At 41.1% G+C, this 18,400-nt stretch overlaps 1 protein-coding gene across 1 annotated transcript in view; it reads right to left on the bottom strand.

The window, feature by feature from the left end:
* The window catches only part of BIN3 (bridging integrator 3), a 2,343,840-nt gene that overhangs the window by 219,449 nt on the left and 2,105,991 nt on the right, over positions 1-18,400 (bottom strand). Inside the window, exon 8 of the mRNA XM_044082933.1 lies at positions 12,631-12,765. Coding sequence (XP_043938868.1) covers positions 12,631-12,765 — 135 coding nt within the window. The remainder of the gene's footprint in view (positions 1-12,630; positions 12,766-18,400) is intronic.

The raw sequence follows: 18,400 nt of genomic DNA, 5'->3' as shown, positions 1-18,400 counted from the left end.
CCCAAGCATAGTCTGATGCATCTGTAGTCAGGGTTTGGGTGGCAGGGGCTGGAATGAATGACAGTCCCTTGTTTTGGTGACAGGCCTCTGCCCATCATAGGAACTCTTGCTGCAGGCAAGGAATGATAGGAATTATTGTTTCCAGGCTGTGACAATGTTGACTCCATAAGCTTTTTAGGTACCATTGAAGTTTCCTCATATGCAGTCTTGCATATGGAATTAGAAGAATGCAGGAAGCCATGAGCCCCAAGGCCTGCAGAATTTGTCTTGCAGATAACTGGGTTCTTGTGGCCACTTGTTTGAAGTAAGTCATCAATTTTATTTGTTTGTCTGGCGTGAGGTAAGGCAGTTGTATTCAAGCTTGCAGCCAGGAATGTAATTTTTTGAGAGGATACCAGTTGTGATTTATTTTCGTTTATGGTGTACCCTAGGCAAGTTAGAAGCCTTTTTACAAATGTCAGATGCTGTAGAAGAGTGTCCTTGTTTTCTGCCTGAATTAGACAATCGTCCAGATAAGGATAAATTTGAATGTTTCTTTGTCGGCAAAATGCAATTCCTGGTGCCAGGCACTTTGTGAAGATCCTGGGCGCATAGACAGGCGAAAGGGCAGTGCAGAGAACTTCTAATGCAAATAGCCTGCTTTGAAGTGGAGGTATCTTCTGCAAGATTCCTTGATTGGGATATGCAGATAAGTCTAGAGTTACCAACCAAGCGTCCTTGCCTAGCATAGGCAGTAACTGTTGTAGAGTCAGCATCTTGAATTTTGGAATGTCCAGTAAAGTATTTAGAATGGATAAGTCCAGAGATGGACGCCATGATTTCTCTTTTCTGGGTACCAGGAAAAGTCTTGAATAAAAACCTTGTCCTTTTTCCTTTTCTGGTACTGGCTGAATAGCCCCCCATGTCCATGAGGGACATAACTTGTTAATGGGCCTCTGCCCACTGATTTGGAGGCAGATCCGACCATTAGTTTGGAATTGGCAATATGTGGAAATGAAATCTGTAGCCCTGGGATACTATATTTAAAACCCACTTATCCTGGGTAATTAGATGCCAATTTTGTGCATGAAGTGCTAGTTTTCCCCCCCAAGGGGGCTGCCAAAAGATAAGTGCTTGGAAATGGCAGAGGAAAGTCATTGACACTGTTTACCGTAGGGGGTTGCCTTGCTACTTACAGATTTGGAGGTGGAGGCACCCCATTGTTTTGTTCTGCAAGTTCCTTGTGACTGAAACCTGGAGCCTTTGGAGTGTCTGGGTTTGACCTGAGTGACTCTGGTGGGTACTGGAAAGGATCAATTCTTAGTAGGCCAGTGCCTACTGAACCTGGGTGGCTGCACTTGTAGGAAATCTTTTACAGTTTGCATAGATTTAGCTTCGTCTTCCATCTTTTTCAAAACTTCTTCTGCCTTATTACCAAATAGACTGTCCTGTTGTAAAGGAGCATCCAACAATTTTGCTTTAACATGATTGGGCAGATTTTGCTCCTTGAGCCAAGCATGCCTTCTTATCACAGATCCAGTTACAAGCAAGAGGCCTCCAAGGAATCAAAACCACATTGCAAAGTATTCTTTCCAACTTGTTCAGTTGAATGCAATAAATCCTGTAACTCTATTTTCCATTGAAATCAACATAATTTTCTGTTTAAGTAAGCCCATGACATGCTGCTGATATTTAAGCATATGAAATTGACAGTTTAAAGCCCTGATTGCCAGGATTGCAGACGTGTAAACCTTCTTACCCCATCTATCCAGCGCCCTGGAGTCTCTATCAGAAGGGGTAGGATTTTTAGCAGTAGAAGCCTTAACACCCTTGGGACCCTGAGAAATTGCTTTAGGGTCAGCAGTAGAGTTTTAAAAAGACATTTGTGGGAGTCATGAACCCTGTAATATCTGTCTGGCTTACTAGGAGCTGGAGGCAGGGAATCAGGAACCATGCTGGATTCTGAGAAATCATCATCAACAATGTCTAAAACAGGAGGTAGAGCCAAAGGCCTATGCTGAGGAAGAAGAAGGAAATCCCTAAGCCTCTTTTTGGATTTTGAAAAATCCTGACTCCCCCAATGAAAATTTTCCCTTAAGGTATGCAAAGTTTCTCCAAATGAAAGATCCTCAGGAGCAGAAGCAGAAGGTATGGATTCTTCTGCATCAGAGTCCTCATAAGGTGGAATAGATAATTCCTGATCAGAAGAGGAATCAGAAGAAATGGAAACCTGATCTGAAGATTCATAAGCAGTGCCTTGCCTAGGCCTCTTAGCAGGAGGGGGCTGGGAACCCATGATCAAGGTAATTAAATCCTCAGCCATTTTGATGATTTGTTTTTTAGGCATAGGGGCCTGAGCATGTGGCCCATGCATTGGTTTTTTAGACATAGAAGTTGGTTTTGTCCTTGTTTTTGAGGATGGCGTCGGTTTAATATACAAATCTTTGGGCCTGAAAACACCCTCAGAAGCCAGTGCCTGCTCAGCGGCTCTGGACTCATCCAAGGGAGAGACATCCGCGGGTTTAATACTTGAAGTATCTTGCGGCATACCGGACTCTGAATGGGTCTCAGCAGAGGCCTGCGAATCAAAAGTAGCGGGTATCAGGAGCTGCGAAAGCACCTCACTGATTACCGGCGAACCGGCGACTGGCTTAGGAGAAGCTTCGTCATCAGTTTTGGACCTCGACGGTCTCTGTCTGTCTTTTTCTTTGCGTTTTTTGTGAATTCCGGTACTCAGATTGCTAGCCGACGACATTTCTGGATAGTTAAATCTTGAACCAAAATATTTAGATGCAAAAATATACCGACGCTTAATAGTGCGTTGGTTAAATTTAGCACAAAACTGACAGCAAGACACGTTGTGGTCAGGGCCTAGGCAAGGAATACAGTACAAATGAAAATCCTTATGAGGTATTTGCTTTCCACAAGTAATACAATTAACTTTTACTGACATCGGTGAGGAGCAAGAAAAAGTTTCCCCAACGGGGTACTTAGCTTTAGGTTGAAGACTTTGGTTCTGAAACTCGAAAACGAAAATTTCAGGTGTTGGCCGACCGGCACTTGCAAACTGCTTCTGCTTCGGGCACCGCGTGGCAAGAAAGACTTAAGAAAATGGCGTCGGCTGCATGTTTTATACCCCTGACGGCCTGATGTCATGGAAAAAGGGACAGCAACTGACGCAGGACCCAAGACTTTGTTATTCAGGCCGACTGAGAGCAACCTGCCAGCAAATTACCCAAATGTAATGACTGCAACAGTGAAACACGAAGAACATAGGAGAGATCAGGTAATTAGCCATGCTGCCAAGTTCAGGGTTTGAAGCTGTGGGTGCAGAATCTGGCCCCCCTGCTGGACTAGCAGGGCAGGAGTCTGAGGCAGGTGCCATGGTGCCAGCAGTGACACACTGCGTAAGAGGGTGTACCAGTATTGGCGTGGCCAGTCTGGTGCAATGAGTTTTGTCCTTGGTTTGGTTTGTTCTGTTTGATCTTTAGTAGAACTTTGGAGAGGAGAGGCAGAGGGGGAAAGGCATAAACTGATAGGTTTTTCCACGTGAAGGACAGGGCATCCTCTTTTCCAAGCTTGTTCGTGGGGAGTTCTTGTGCTGAATTTGTCCAAATGGTGGGATCCCCCATTTGTTTCTCAATATGTTGAAAATCTTTGTTTCCAGTTTCCACTTGTGTGGGTCCATGAGATTTCTGCTTAGGTCATCTGCCAGTGTATTTAGCTTTCCTGGCAGGAATTCAGCCTGTAGGTGCACTTTGTAGTTCAAGGCTGTGTTCCACCGAGCCATGGCTAGTCTGCAGAGAGGATATATGAGTGGGTTCCTCCCTGCTTATGTACCACATAACAGTGGTGTTGTCCATCTTTACCAATAATTGTCCTGGAAGAATGTGGTCCTTGAAGGCTGTCAGAGCATTCTGTACAGCTAAAATTTCTTTTTGATTGATATGCAGGTGCATTTGACTTGGGTTCCATTTGCCCTGAATGCACTTCCCTGCCAAGTGAGCCCCCCATGCATAGTCTGATGCGTCCTGTTGTTAGGGTTTGGGCGGCAGGGGGTAGAGTGAATGGCATTCCCTTGTTTTGGCGGCAGGCCTCTGCCCACCAAAGAAACTCTATCTGTAGACAATGTATGACAGGAATCATTGATTCGAGATTCTGAGAATTTTGACACCATAGGCTTTTTAGATACCATTGTAGTTTCCTCATATGCAGTCTTGCATATGGAATTAGTAGAATGCAGGAGGCCATGAACCCCAGGGCTTGAAGTATTTTTCTTGCAGATAGCTGGGTCTTTGTGGCCAGTAGTTTGAAGTAGGCTGTCAAATGAACTTGTTTCTCTGGTGTAAGGTAGGCCGTATGGGAAGTTGTATTCAAGCTTGCTCCCAGGAATACAATTTGTTGGCAGGGTACAAGATGTGATTTCTTTTCGTTTATGGTGTACCCCAGAGAAGTTAACAATTTCCTTACAAATGCCAGATTTAATAGTATGTCCTGGCTTTCTGCCTGAATTAGACAATCGTCCAGGTATGGGTATATTTGAATATTTCTTTGCCTGCAAAATGCAATGATTGGGGCTAGGCACTTTGTGAATATCCTGGGTGCAGTAGATAAGCCAAAGGGCAGTGCAGAGAACTGATAGTGCATGTAGGTATCTTCTGCAAGATTCCCTTATTGGATGTGCAGGTAGGCTTCCTTTAAATCCAGCGTTGCCAACCAGGCATCTTTGCCTAGCATAGGAAGCAGCTGATGAAGAGCTAGCATCTTGAATTTTGGGATTACCAGAAATGTGTTTAGGATAGATAGGTCCAGGATAGGATGCCAGGAATTGTCTTTTCTGGGTACCAGGAAAAGTCTTGAGTAGAAACCTTGTCCCCATTCTTCTTCTGAGACAGGCTGAATAGCCCTGATGCATAAAAGAGAGATAACTTACTTTTGAGCCTCTGCCCACTGATTTGGGGGTAGATCTGGCCAACCGTTCGGGGTTGGTAAGGAGTGGAAGTGGAATCTGTATCCTTGGGAAACTACATTTAAAACCCATTTGTCCTGGGTAATAAATTCCCAATTTTTTGCCTGCAGGGCAATCTTTCCCCCTAAAGGAACAGTTAGTTGTGCAGGGCTTGGAAGGTTTAAAGTTAAGTAATTGAGACAGTTTACCATAGGGGGGAGTCTTACTACTCCCTGCTTTAGAAGTGGGAGGCCCCCCTACTGCTTAGTCCTGTGAGTACACCTTGGGACTGAAGCCTGGGTGTTCTGCTGGTTCTGGGTTTGGGCTGAAGGGCTGGAAGAGGCAGGAAAGGACCAATTCTTAGAGGGCCAATGCCTACTAAATCTGGGAGGTTGTACTTGCAGGAAATCTAACAGTTTGCAAAGAATTAGCTTTTTCCTCCATCTTTTTAAGTACTACTACTGCTTTGTTGCCAAACAGGCGGTCTTGGTTTAAGGGAACATCCAGCAATTTAGCTTTAACATGATCTGGCAAAGATTGCTCCTTAAGCCAAGCATGCCTTCTAAGTACAGACCCAGTGACAGCAGCCCTGCAAGATGCCTCTAATGAATCAAAACCACATTGCAAAGTATGTTTTCCAACTTGTTCAGCAGAATGCATTAAATCCTGTAAATCTTTATTTTCAGCATAGTCAGGAATTAACATAATTTTCTGTTTAAGCAATCCAATAATATGCTGCTGATACTTCAACATATGAAACTGGCAGTTTAAGGCTCTAATGGCCAAGGTTGCAGAAGTGTATACCTTCTTACCGCATCTATCTAGCGCCCTGGAATCTCTATCAGAGGGGGTAGGATTTTTGGCAGTAGTAGCCTTAATGCCCTTGGGTCCCTGTGAAATAGACTCAGGATCCACAGTAGGATTTTTAAAGAGGAACATGTGAGAGTCAGGAACCCTGTAATACCTATCAGGTTTTCTGGGAGCAGGAGGTAAAGAGTCAGGGGCCAGGCTAGATTCTGAGAAGGCATCATCCACAATGTCCAGTACAGGAGGGATGGCCAAAGGCCTGTGTTGGGGCAGGAGTAAGAAATCCCTAAGCCTCTTTTTGGAGTCAGAGTAATCCTGGCTCTCCCAGCGAAAATGCTCCCTAAGAGTATGCAAGGTTTCACCAAAAGATAAATCCTCTGGAGGGGAAGCAGAGGGAATGAAGTTCTCTGCATCAGAATACTCATAGGTAGACGAGGGTAAATCCTGGTTATCAGAGGAAACAGAAATTTCAGAGTCCTGATCAGAAGAATCAGAAGGAAAATCAGTCCTAGGTCTCTTAGAGGGGGAAGGGTGGCTTCCCCTGATTAGAGTAATAAGGTCTTCAGCCATTGTTATCATTTGTTTTTTAGGCATAAGGGCTTGACCATGCAGTCTGGGCATCGGTTTTCTAGGCATGGAGCGAGTTTTAGGCCTTGAAGAAGAAGATGGCATCAATTTAATATGCAAGTCAGTAGGCCTGAGTACGCCCCTCAGAAGCCGGTGCCTGCACAGCGGCTCCGGACCCATCCATGGTAGAGACATCCGCAGGTTCCACAGTCGAAGAAGCATCTCACGGCATACCGGACTCCGAATGGGTCTCAGTAGAGGCCTGCGAATCTGAAGTAGTGGGTATCAGGGGTTGCGAAAGCGCCTCACTGATTACCGGCAAAATGGCGGCTAGCTTAGGAGAAGCATTGTCGGCAGCTTTTGGATCTATGCGGTCTTGTCTTTATCTTTGCATTTTTTCGGAATGTCGGTAGTCGGGTGGCTTACCGAAGCCATTTCTGGATAATTGAACAGAGTACCAAAATATTTAGAAGCGCAAGTAAACCTTTGACAAATAGTTTGAGGTTTGAATAAGGCACAAAACTGACAGCGAGGTACGTCGTGGTTTGGGCCTAAGCAAGGAATGCAATACGAATGAAAATCTTTATGAGGTATTTGCTTTCCACAAGAAATACAATTGTTACAATACAACTTTTACTGACATCGGCTTAGAGCAAGAAAAAGCACTGTATGGCAAGAAAGACTGATGTAATGGTGTTGGCTGCATGCTTTATACCCTGACTACCTGACATCATGGAAGATGAGACAGCAACCGACACAGGACCCAAGACTTTGATAATCAGGCCGACTGAGGACTACTGCAAGTAGATAACCCAAATGTGATGATTGCAACAGTGAAACACGAAGAACATGTAATTAGTTAATGACAAGTATATACACATTGGGGGTTATGTAGTAGTACATAAGGCAGGTGAGCAGGAAAACCTTATAGCACAGTATACAGCTAGAGAAAGTAGACTAAAAGATTAGAACAGAAAGGAGAGGAGTGAGAAGATAGAAGGGAAGAGGCATGAGGAAGAAATGTTGGTAAGTATGTGAGACTCAGCAGGAGGTAGATTGTAAAGGAAAAAGGGATAGGAGATAAAGCAATACGTAAGATATACAATGTGTTCACAGAGTGGTAGAAGAGTAGATGAGGAGCTAATAGAGATTGGATGGGGATTAGCCAGGAGACACACATGAGCACAGCAAGTTGTTACTCAGGAAGACCTTTAGTTGTTTTTTTGAAGTGAGTTGGATTGTCAAGAGTTGCAATAAGCTGGGGATAGTATTCCAAATTTTGGAGATGTAGTTAGAGAAAAGGAAGTCACCAGCTTTGTTGTTAGATTTAGAGACTTTCAAATAGCAATCTGTTGGAGGATTGAAGCAGTCTAGAGTTAGAACTGGGCAGAAGCACTGACTGAACAGCTGGGATTTTTCAGGTTGATGTACTATTCTGTGAGCGAGAGTTAAATTGAGTGTAAGTTAGGTAACGAGGTAGTTCTCGCCAATTTAGTTGCCGAAGTGCAGAGCAGTGATGTATTCTATGAGAGGAGTTAGTAGCAAATTTTGATATTTTATTATAGCAGATTTCAAGCCTAGCCAGATCAGAGTTATTTATATTAGTAAATATAGGAGAGGCATATAGTATGGCGGAGAGAAGATGGGTTCTGGCTATTGCTTGTCTTGTATTATTAGTCAGAAAAGACTTGATTCTGTATAAAGAACCAAGTTTAATGTTTGTCTTCTTAATGGACTGAGAAAGGTGTATGTCAAATTTTACACTGTCAATTAGCATGCCTAGTAATTTAGCTTGGGAAAGAGCTGATATAAGGTGTCATTTGAGGAATGTATTTGGAAAGAGGTTGTGCCATCTTGTGAAACAGTAATGAGTTGTTTTAGTGAGGGTGCTGCACAGATAAGAGCACAGTCATCTGCATATTGGAGTAATGGAGGCTAGGGGAGTAGATGCATGGAGATGGTAAGAATGGCAAAAAGTAGAGGACCTAGGATAGGATCTTGAGGAACATACTGACAGGCAATAGGGATGAGAGTTCTCTTTGCCATTTGACAGCTTGCAGCCAAAAAGATGATTGTGGAATCAAGCTAGTAGAGTAGCTAAGATTTAAGCTGGAAAGTTCATCCAGACGTTTCTGATGAGAAACCATATCAAAAGGTTTGGATAGATTCAAAAAGAATGAGGATACATAAATCTTTACACTTGTGTAAGTAAGCCAAAAGATGTATAAAGGGTGTGCTTGTGTTAAATATATGCTATCAATAAATAAATGCATTCAGTTACTAAACCATATCACAAGACTCCAAGTTTCACCCGTCTAACTGCTTTTTTCTTGAGGAGGATTTCTTGGTATCCCAAACTAGTTGTAATTGACAGCCTATCGTAATCCTCTATAACTAAGTGAGTACAGCCCATAGTGGACATCCTTTATTTTCTGCAATCTGCAGAAGCCCTTATTGCAACTGTTTCAGCTTTATGAAATCAAGGTCCCTAATTTGTGCAAGTACTCCATACCTGGACCACTACATGTATGCAGTGGCATAAATGCCCATACTCCAAAACTGTAGGATGTTTGTGAATTGTGTAAGTCTTGGGTAGTTATTTTTAATCATATAACATCCCTGCACATTACACACAACAGTTAATGAAAATCACTCTGTTTAATTTTTTCTTATCCTTTTCTTCTTCACTAGGAACCATTTTGTATATAACCCCCAGAATGGACTGTACTGTTATTTGCAGTCTCCACAATGACTAATAATGCAATGCCTCCCCTCATTCTTTCATTGTTTAATCAGCTATTCTGGTCATGCGACCCCTTCTTCTATATGTAGGGCTATATACCTCCTAACAATATTCCTCCTACAGATGGCACTATCCCTGAATGTTTACCTTCCAGTCATGGTTCACAATATTCCTTACTTTTTTGTTACTTCCTCAATGTCAAAGCACTCTTTTTCATCAAAGGTAAAAGCTCGTGTAACTTTTTGCCTAGACAGTGGGCACAGTATTCATTACCTTTCACTTCTTGTATTATCCATATTTTTTATGTTCATTACTGCATATGCCTTTATTCCCATTTAATACAGTTATACTGTTCTCTATACTGGCTTGTATATCAACTGCTACTCTGATAACCTAAAGTGAAAGGCTAGAACTTCCTGATGCTGTTTTTTGGCTGTACCTTGTCTAGTTTAGATACTTACTGATGAAGAAATTAAATGTCAATTAACACTCTGATTCCTTCCCAGAAAATGCAAAACATCTAACAATATAGGCCTGTATTCTGACCAGTCCCAAATGATGGAAAAGCCCTACATTCTGCAACTGTTTTCAACGAAATGTTGAAAGCCATGAAGTGGTACAGCCTAGCTTTACCCAAACCATGGAAACACAGTATGCCAGAAACTGTATATGCTGGGTTATCGGTCCAATATCTGCCTTTTTTTCATATGTGTTTTTCCCACTAAGCCTGCTAGCCATCAAGTCACTCCCTATCAGCTACTATCATTCATTCACCAACTACTACTTTCACATACGTCACTACCCTGCTCTCAGAGATGCATCATTATTTTAAACCCTGCCACAGAGTCAACACTGCCCTTGTCAGCATACCAGAAAATATTAAAACAATTATCAGGGCCAATTCACCTCTGCACACTTTTAGCAAACGCTTTCAACATAGTACATCAATAAACTATCCATTATCAGGGTAAACAGTTTAACGATTCTTCAGTAACAAATAAAGCAGGACTCAAAAAAGAAACGGAGGCAAAAGCAACTCAAAATTCTCAACTTTTCCATGGGTTCCACAAGGGACAGCACTTGGTCCTTTTCACAGTTCAGTTTTCATTAATGATATAGAAATATCACAATAAATATACCTGTTGGGAACTGCAGGTGACTCCAGTATTTTATGCTCTGCGCTAGATATTTCACCACCTAAGGTCCACATCCAGCAATCTTTTACTGCTCTACAGTCTTGGCTTGGCCCGTCTTGCATTTTTAATAAATAAGACAAAACCCCATGTTTTACACCATACAGGCTAGATAAAGTGATGACGACTTCCAACAAAGTATCAGTGACTAAAGTGGAACTCATATCTAGCCAGTGCAAACCCATTGGAGTCAACACTGACAAGATACTCACTTTCATCAAGTACTGCACATCCGTAGCATACACCTCAGAGAATTTTAAGCCAGCTAGAAGTTAAACAGTCATCTCTCCTGAAAAATTATACAAAGATTAGCGCCAGCACTGCTAGTACCTAGAGTGCTACTTTAATTACTCTCTTATAACTGTTTATATCTCAGGATTAGCATTGCCAAGTCACAAAAGGTAGAGACCAAATGGCAGAAAATCCAGGTTTGTATATACAAAATCCAAGACTGCCATTTCTCTGAATATTCCATTTTGTCTGAGGTACAGGAATGTCCTCCTTCACTACTGTTGTACAACCCCACAGCTGGTATATAAGTAGTAGGGGGTGCAAGGGGAGTTCCCTCTGCATTAAAAAGGTTTCAATACTTTTGACTTTTTGATATTCTAAACTTCATCCATATACAAGTTTAAGGAGTGTGGGGGATTCCACCCATTCTGAGAGGGTGCAGAGGGGTTATCCCACTTCAAAACATAAATTTAAAGATGATAAGAGGTTCAATATTTGATCTTCCCGTGTATTTTCAATCTTTTTTTTTGGTCTTTCAGGACTTTCCAAGGCAAGTATCCCTGAGATTTCAATAGGGAGCTTTCTGACAGCCATCCCTGGCTACACATGGTCAAACTTCAAACTGCACGACAGCTTTTTCAAATTTACTGATAAATCAGAACACATAGGTAACTACTAGTAATGAAGGTTCTTTTCAACAGCAAAGATTGCTTGGGAGGGTGGCCTAATGGTTAAGGTGTTTGCCTTATAAACACAAGGTGCAGGGTTCGAGTCTCACAAGGGATAACTGGCTAGGCTTACAATGGCCCGCAAGGGCAGTTAGCTTAGTACTAATCTATGAATCTATGAATCTAAGATCTTACAGGGACAAGGATATATAAATGACAAACACCTGCCAAGAAACTTGTGCCATCTAACAATTTTCAGCAAGATGCACCTATAACATGCAGTAAGTGGGGAGATGTCATTTTCTTATGTTTCTAAATAACCTCCTCAACTACCTTTGTGAACACATCAACATGAAAACCTATTTGAACAAGGTCTTTCCATGTATTTTACTAATAAAAGGCATGAAGTTGTGGAATTAATTACATACCCATGTTATAATTAATATCTAATAGTCAGCCGTCTTCTACTCAGCAGTTTCTTTCTCTCTGAAGCTTTCCCAGCTACAGCAGCACCACAAATGCTACACTAGCTAGTTTACTTTGGTAACCCATAGCTTCAGATGTTTAAAGGATTGGTATTGAAACGTCAGCACTCAAAATGCTGAGTGCCGACAGACCGAAACAAAAAGTAATGAAAATCCAGAAGAGCAAACAACGTTGTTGTTCTTTAAATGTCTTTTCTTTCGCAGGGGAACAAGCCCCCCTACACCCCCACACCCATCAAACTTATTGCAATACTGCCATATGCCACAGAAAAGGGAATATTCTAGGAAATAGCCATCTCAGATTTGGTACATTAAGTCCTTTTACTCAGCCATTTAGTCTCTGTGTTTTGAGTCTCGCTCAAGCGGGTCCTGACATTTCAAATGGTTACTGTTTATCACTTTTACTTGTGTATCCTACTTTCCTGGTCTGCTTACTCTTCACATACTGCTAACACGGAGTTAAAATGAGGAGTCCTACAACTGCTCACTAAACAGAATTACAAATCTGACAAAGTTCATAACGGAATAAATATACTACTGCTATACTTACCCTTCTGCTGTTGTAATATGATTCCTCCTTTTACTAGCATATAACTCTATAATGATCTTAAATATTTTCTATTTTAAGGGATTTTTCTCTTAGAGCTCTTGTCCCTTGTCAACAGTCTCATGCTAGCAGGATCATCCCAATTAATAAGCATAAACGAATGAATGAATAAAACCTTTTGTCCCCTCATCCCATGTAAGTAGTCTCACGGTCAGTAAGATCAAGCCAATTAATGAGCATTAACAAATGAGTGAAAGCAAAAAGATGTACTGCATGCCAATGACATATCATTGCAGATCTGTAAGCATTCATAAATTATGATTTTGACTACGTTAGTTATATAAATAGCTATTTTCTAACCAGGATGGCCACAACAAGTTCATCATCTTTCCAAAGACTTTGTATCCAGTAAAACCAGGACTTCCTCCATCGCACTATGGAAATTTACACTTTGGAACTCACCTGTGCCCGAATCAGAGCTTCAAAACTCGGCCTGAAGTAGTCAATCCTGCTGTTGTAGAACTTTGGCATCTCATCTAGAAGCTGTTTATTTTTGGCTTCAAACTCTTCTCGTACTGGTCTAAGTTCTTCTCTTGCCTGGAAAGACAGAAACATTGGGCTGTTTATCCATACAACAAAGATAAGAGAAGGGACGGAGGCTCACTTTTCTCCTGCTACACATCTTTCAACATCATTTCTTTAGTTAGGCAACATGTACTCACTGGTATCAAGAAAGTCTACAGTGCCATACACTTCTATTCAAGGGGGGATTCTTTAAAAGTACTCAATCTACCTTCTAATTTGACATAGATAATTTATCAGTTTATTTGTGCAATTATTTTAAGCTCTTTAGCCTTCAAATATTTCTCTGTCCCAGTCCAGAACCAAGATAGGTGAAAATTTCTTAACTTTAAGACCTACAGCAGAGGACTCTTCTTACACAAAACATCAAAACCCATGCATACATAGGACTTCCAAGATGGCTGCACATTGAGTAACAGCTTAACTCTAGCTCTCCCCGTGTGAAAACAGAAACTCAACAGAGAAGGCCAGCAGACTTTTGTGTTTATGGGTAAATTTCAGTAACTGGCTAGTAAGTGTACTACCTGGATGCCAGGAAAAAAGAAACCGAGCACCTAGAAATAAAACAGCTACAAAGAGAGAGGGAGAAACACAGACAGGGGAAAGTTCTGCAACTGTTCAGCAAAAAGCAATGCTACCTCCAGTCATGACCTCCAGTAACCTACAGGAAGATAAGACGACTACACACAGACCTGATTAAAATAAATTAAACACTGATGCAGTATATTAACACAAACAACAAAAGGCTTTAAAAAATGAAAGAAGCTTCAAACAGGTATTCAAATGGGGTGATAAAGCTGCAACAAATCAGAGGCTGAATATGAAACTGCTCAGAAAGAGATGTTTAAAAAAAATAACAGAATTAGAGACAGCATGTAGGGAAAACCTGAGATGTTCAGCTATACCAGAGAAGTGGGAAGGAACAGACTGCATTAATTTCATGAAAGCACAAACAAGCAACTAGACTGGTATTCCACAACAGGAGTTGTTAGTTGCTTTTAAAGGGCAGATTGTGTGTATGCTCCAAACCTAGCTAAGAGAAAGCAACCTAGACCTTCAATAGTAAAGATGCAATCCTACCAGCAGAAGGAGTGTTGATTCTGACAAAACTGTAGCAGGATAAAATACTAAAAGTGAGGGACAGCAGAGTATTTGTGGAGAATGACTACTCAATGCACACCAGCAGAAGAGGAATAAATTCATTCCACTATTCAGGGAATGTCCAGACGCAGGTGTGAGATTCAAAGGGCTGTATGCAGCTGTCTTCAAGGTATTCCTCCCTGGTGGAGGAAAAATCTTTTGATTAGGTACATGCTAAGGAGGAAATACAAAAGTCTGAGCTGGAAAGAGAAGATTCTGCTTCTTGTTCGTCTGGCAATACAGACCACAGAGAGACTGTACATATGAAATTGTTTCTACTGTTTATTTTTATTTACTTATTTATTTAACTAAGGTTCTTTTTCAGAGGATGTCCGGGGAGAAAAGCTCCATGAGTAACAGTAAATTTTAATGCACAAATTACAATAATCAATAAAGTAAACAAAATGTAGTATGCATAAGAAAATACAAATTTGTTACATCATGACAACAAAACCTAGGCTTTGAACTTAGCTAGTACTATTTGGAAAATATGACTTATGTCAAGATATAAGGTTAAGACAGGCCAGTAGGAATAAAAGATTAAACACAGTGGAAGAAGTTGGAAATGACTGGGGTATACTGTGATGTATCAGAGCATTCACGAAGGGTTAGTACAGGAACATAGCCACTTATTTTTTTTAGATAAGCTATAAGTGATGGCTTAAAGTGGTTAGTGGATGAGATTGAGAGAATGGGGTTAAGGAGGGAGTTCCAAATACGAGATATATAGTTGGAAAATAAAGATTCTCCTGTAGTGTTGCTGGCCTTGGAGATGGTGAGTAAATTCTTATTGTTAGAACAAAGTGGGTCTGCTAGAACTGTAAGGAAGGATGAGATTTTGTAGTGCAGGGATTCTGGTTGGTTGTGTTACAATTTTGTGCGTTAGAAAGAGTTGGTTGCGAAGAATAATGTTGGGAAGCTCAAGCCAGTCTAGTATTCTTAAAGCTGTACAATGATGTGCTCTATATGGGCAGTCAGATGCAAAATTAGCAATTTTATTATAACATGCCTCTAGCTTAGATAGGCCAGTTTTCCTAAGATCAGTTAAAATTGGAGAGGCATACAGTAGTGTAGAGAGCAGATGGGCTTGTGCTAATGTAATTTTGGCCATTTTGGTCAGGAACCTTTTGCGCTTATACAGACTTCCAAATTTCTTATGGACTTTTTTATTGTTAGGGAGACATGCAAGTCAAATATTAGGTTATTGACTATTTCTACTCCAAGAAGCTTTGTATGGGTTGTCGGGGAGAAAAAAGTATTGTCTTTGGCTATTATATTAAATGGTGGGCATGAGACAGATGTCTTGTTAGGCTGGAAGAATAATAACTTAGTTTTGTTTGGGTTCAGGATTAGATGGGCATTGGCTAACAATGTTTCAACAGAAGTGAAAGATTCCTGTGCTTGAGAATGAAGAGGTGATACAGAAGTGGCAGCACAGTTAAGTGTTGAATCATCTGCATACTGTATTATAAAACCATGTGGAGTAGCTGTGTGTAGATTATTAGTACAGAGGGAGAAAAGGAGAGGGCCTAAGATAGATCCTTGGGGGACACCAATGGATAAAGGAAGGTGTGGAGATAGGTCACCTTGCCACAGAACAGATTGTTGACAACCAGATTAACAGAACACTGTTTCAATGGAAAATGTTGGAGAGAAGGAAAGGAGCGCAAGAGTTGACTAGAAGAATCGAGAGTACATTGGAAATGAAGCAGAGATAGGATTCGGGAGATGGAGATGAAAAGTAACAAAACCAGTAACTTAATATGGGATTACAATGCAATAATATTTGTGAAATATGACAGAACAAGGTGGTTGTCTTTCAGCTTTTTCCTGGTAAGGGGTCGCCACAGCGGAACTCCGGTCCTCTAATGATTGGCAGTAGATTTTTAAGAAATGCCAAGGTGCCAGCTCGACGCCCAACCTTCAACGAAGGCACGCCCATTTATGCACGCATGTCTTTTGAACGTTACCCAACCGCGGGGAGGACATGCAGACTCCACACAGAAGGCACTCCCAAGCCCAGCCGAGAATCAAACAGGAGAACCTCTTGCTGTGAGGTAACAACGCTACCGCTGTACCACCGTGGCTGTCCCTATGCTACTGAGAATGAATGCATTAAACCTAAAACAATGTGTGATCTGTGTTAACCCCCCCCACACACACTTTACTTAGACCACACACACACATCTAGAGGAAAGAATTCAATGATGTCATAAGATTAAATGAAAGGGCAGAGATGTGAATACATCTACAGCCCTATCTCGTAGAAGGGCATAATTGCTTATAAACTGATGAAGGGCTGAGGATGCTGAAAATAAGCACCAGTAATAATCAGACTAGGATGAGTTTGTTGGCACCAGGAAAGCAGAATTAAAACATTTTAGATGAGGGGCAGAAGTACAGTTGGCACAATTATCAGCATAATAGCCAAGAATTAATGCAGATGCAAGAAAAATGAAAGTATTTCATTATTAGCTTTTGGGTAAGATGCATTCATCTCTGCACTAACAGGACAGAACGTGCTATGGCCCATGTTAAATTCATGGACATAATCATGTACAAAGCTTACACTATTTTACAGGAAAATGCCTTGAGAAAAACATGCAGAATATAATGCTCTGTATTAACTGCACTGAACAAAAGAGGATACCAAGATAATGTGCTGTGACATTTGCTGAAATCACTTGTATAAATCGAAGAACTGACAGAAGGTAACTAATAAGTGTAAGCTTTACATGATGCCTATACATATTTTTATATTGTATTGCTTCAAGATCAATGAAGAAAAAGATAACCTCAATGCAGCAAGGTGCTACACAATGAACTTGTAATTTAGTCCACCACATGAAAAAACGACATTACAGGTTTCATCCACGTATTGCAAAACTCTAGTCTTGTTCCGAACTTAAATGACTTGTAAAAAGATAAAGAAAGAAATGAGTACATGAATAGTTTACTGGTTGGGGGTACACTACTGACCCAATCAAGTGCACAATGGCCAAAAGGAGAATAAAGCACAAGAGCCCATCAGAAAAGGGTAGGGGGGTCCACCACATTAGGTTTAGCATTTGTTTTTCACTTTTAGGGCATTTCTAAATTTAGAATATTTCTACATTATTTTTGCATCTCCTTAGACATTGCCTCCAAGTTAATACAATGACTGGTTTAATCCTGATCGATATTTGGCCTTTAACCCACTGGTTTGCAAGACACCCCAATGTTTTCTACCATAAAACTACTGGTTTTATTCCAAAAACAGTACTACCTTTTTATATGTAGTCATTTGCAAAATCTGGATAAAATAGTTTTACATGTCAACTAGGTAAACTCAATAGGTACATCTTCTCTTCAGGTGTGATGCAGGAGCAAATATCTGGTTCAACAACTTGCTCAGAATTTTAGAGAAGGATTTTAAGGTAGGTATACAGGACAGTTTTCCCTTTTTTTGCCTAGGAGCTTACTACAAAATAAAAGCTGCAAGTCATTTACAAGTTAAGTAGAAACAGTACAGTTAGAATAACATGATTATGCAACACAAAGAAATGGTACATAGCTCTTTGGTTAAAAAAAAATTTAGCCAGAGAACTTTAAGTTTACACTTGAGTTCCCAGAGAAATTTCTACACATGTAGGAAGACTTTCTGTTTAAACATTGGCAGTATAGGGCTGCTGTATCCTCATGGTGCAAATGAAATGTAATGGCAGAGTCATATGCACATTAAGACCAAAGGAAAAAAGTCTTACTTTCCAGCACAACTTCATATACTTAACTTTGTGAACCAGAAAAAATAAGTGATCTGACAACTGCTGTTTGAAGCATAATTTTTTTAAGGCTTTCATAAACTATTTGAGTTTACATACATAAAGGAAAAAATATCAGCCTGCCTCCTTGGCATACAGGGATCGGCATGCATCATCAGATTACGAACATGGACTTAAACCATGTGCAGTAACATGGAAGCAATGAGAATCCCTACAGTAATGCACATGTAAGTCACCAGGTGGAAGACTAATGAAATGCCCATAATGCGCACATTTTTGAAGGATGCAGTCACAGGTACTTCTCCTGCTTGTGGAAAATTCATGTTCAAACAGCAGCTGCCACTCTCACAGAGGAAGCTAGAACCTCACAGTACTCCGACAAAGGCATTCCCCTGTATGTGTGAGCCAGGTGAAGCATGTCCCAAGAAACAGTCACGTCTGCTTGGGTGAGAGCAACTTCCAGTCATCACTTCCCACTGGGAGATGAGAGCGTCTTGACCCTGAAGAATGAATGAGCTAAAGACTGGGAAGATAAAGTACAGTTTTGTACCTACCATAAATGTAGATGTTCGAGTGCTAATACAGCTGCAGTCATAACAGATGGGTTCTCCTGCTGTCAGGCGGGTCCTCGGTTGGCCGAATTCCAAAGTCTAGGTCCGGCGTCGGTTGTCGTCGCTTCTTCCCTGACGTCAGTGCGACAAGGGTATAAAAGAACCAGCCGACGCCATTTTCTTCAGTTTTTCTTGCCC

Source organism: Protopterus annectens, chromosome 9.part0 (assembly GCF_019279795.1).
Source record: "Protopterus annectens isolate FY-2018-M chromosome 9.part0, PAN1.0, whole genome shotgun sequence".
NCBI classification, from domain to species: domain Eukaryota; kingdom Metazoa; phylum Chordata; order Ceratodontiformes; family Protopteridae; genus Protopterus; species Protopterus annectens.
The sequence above is the reverse complement of the archived record's forward strand: the minus strand, read 5'-3'. Positions and strand labels throughout refer to the sequence as shown.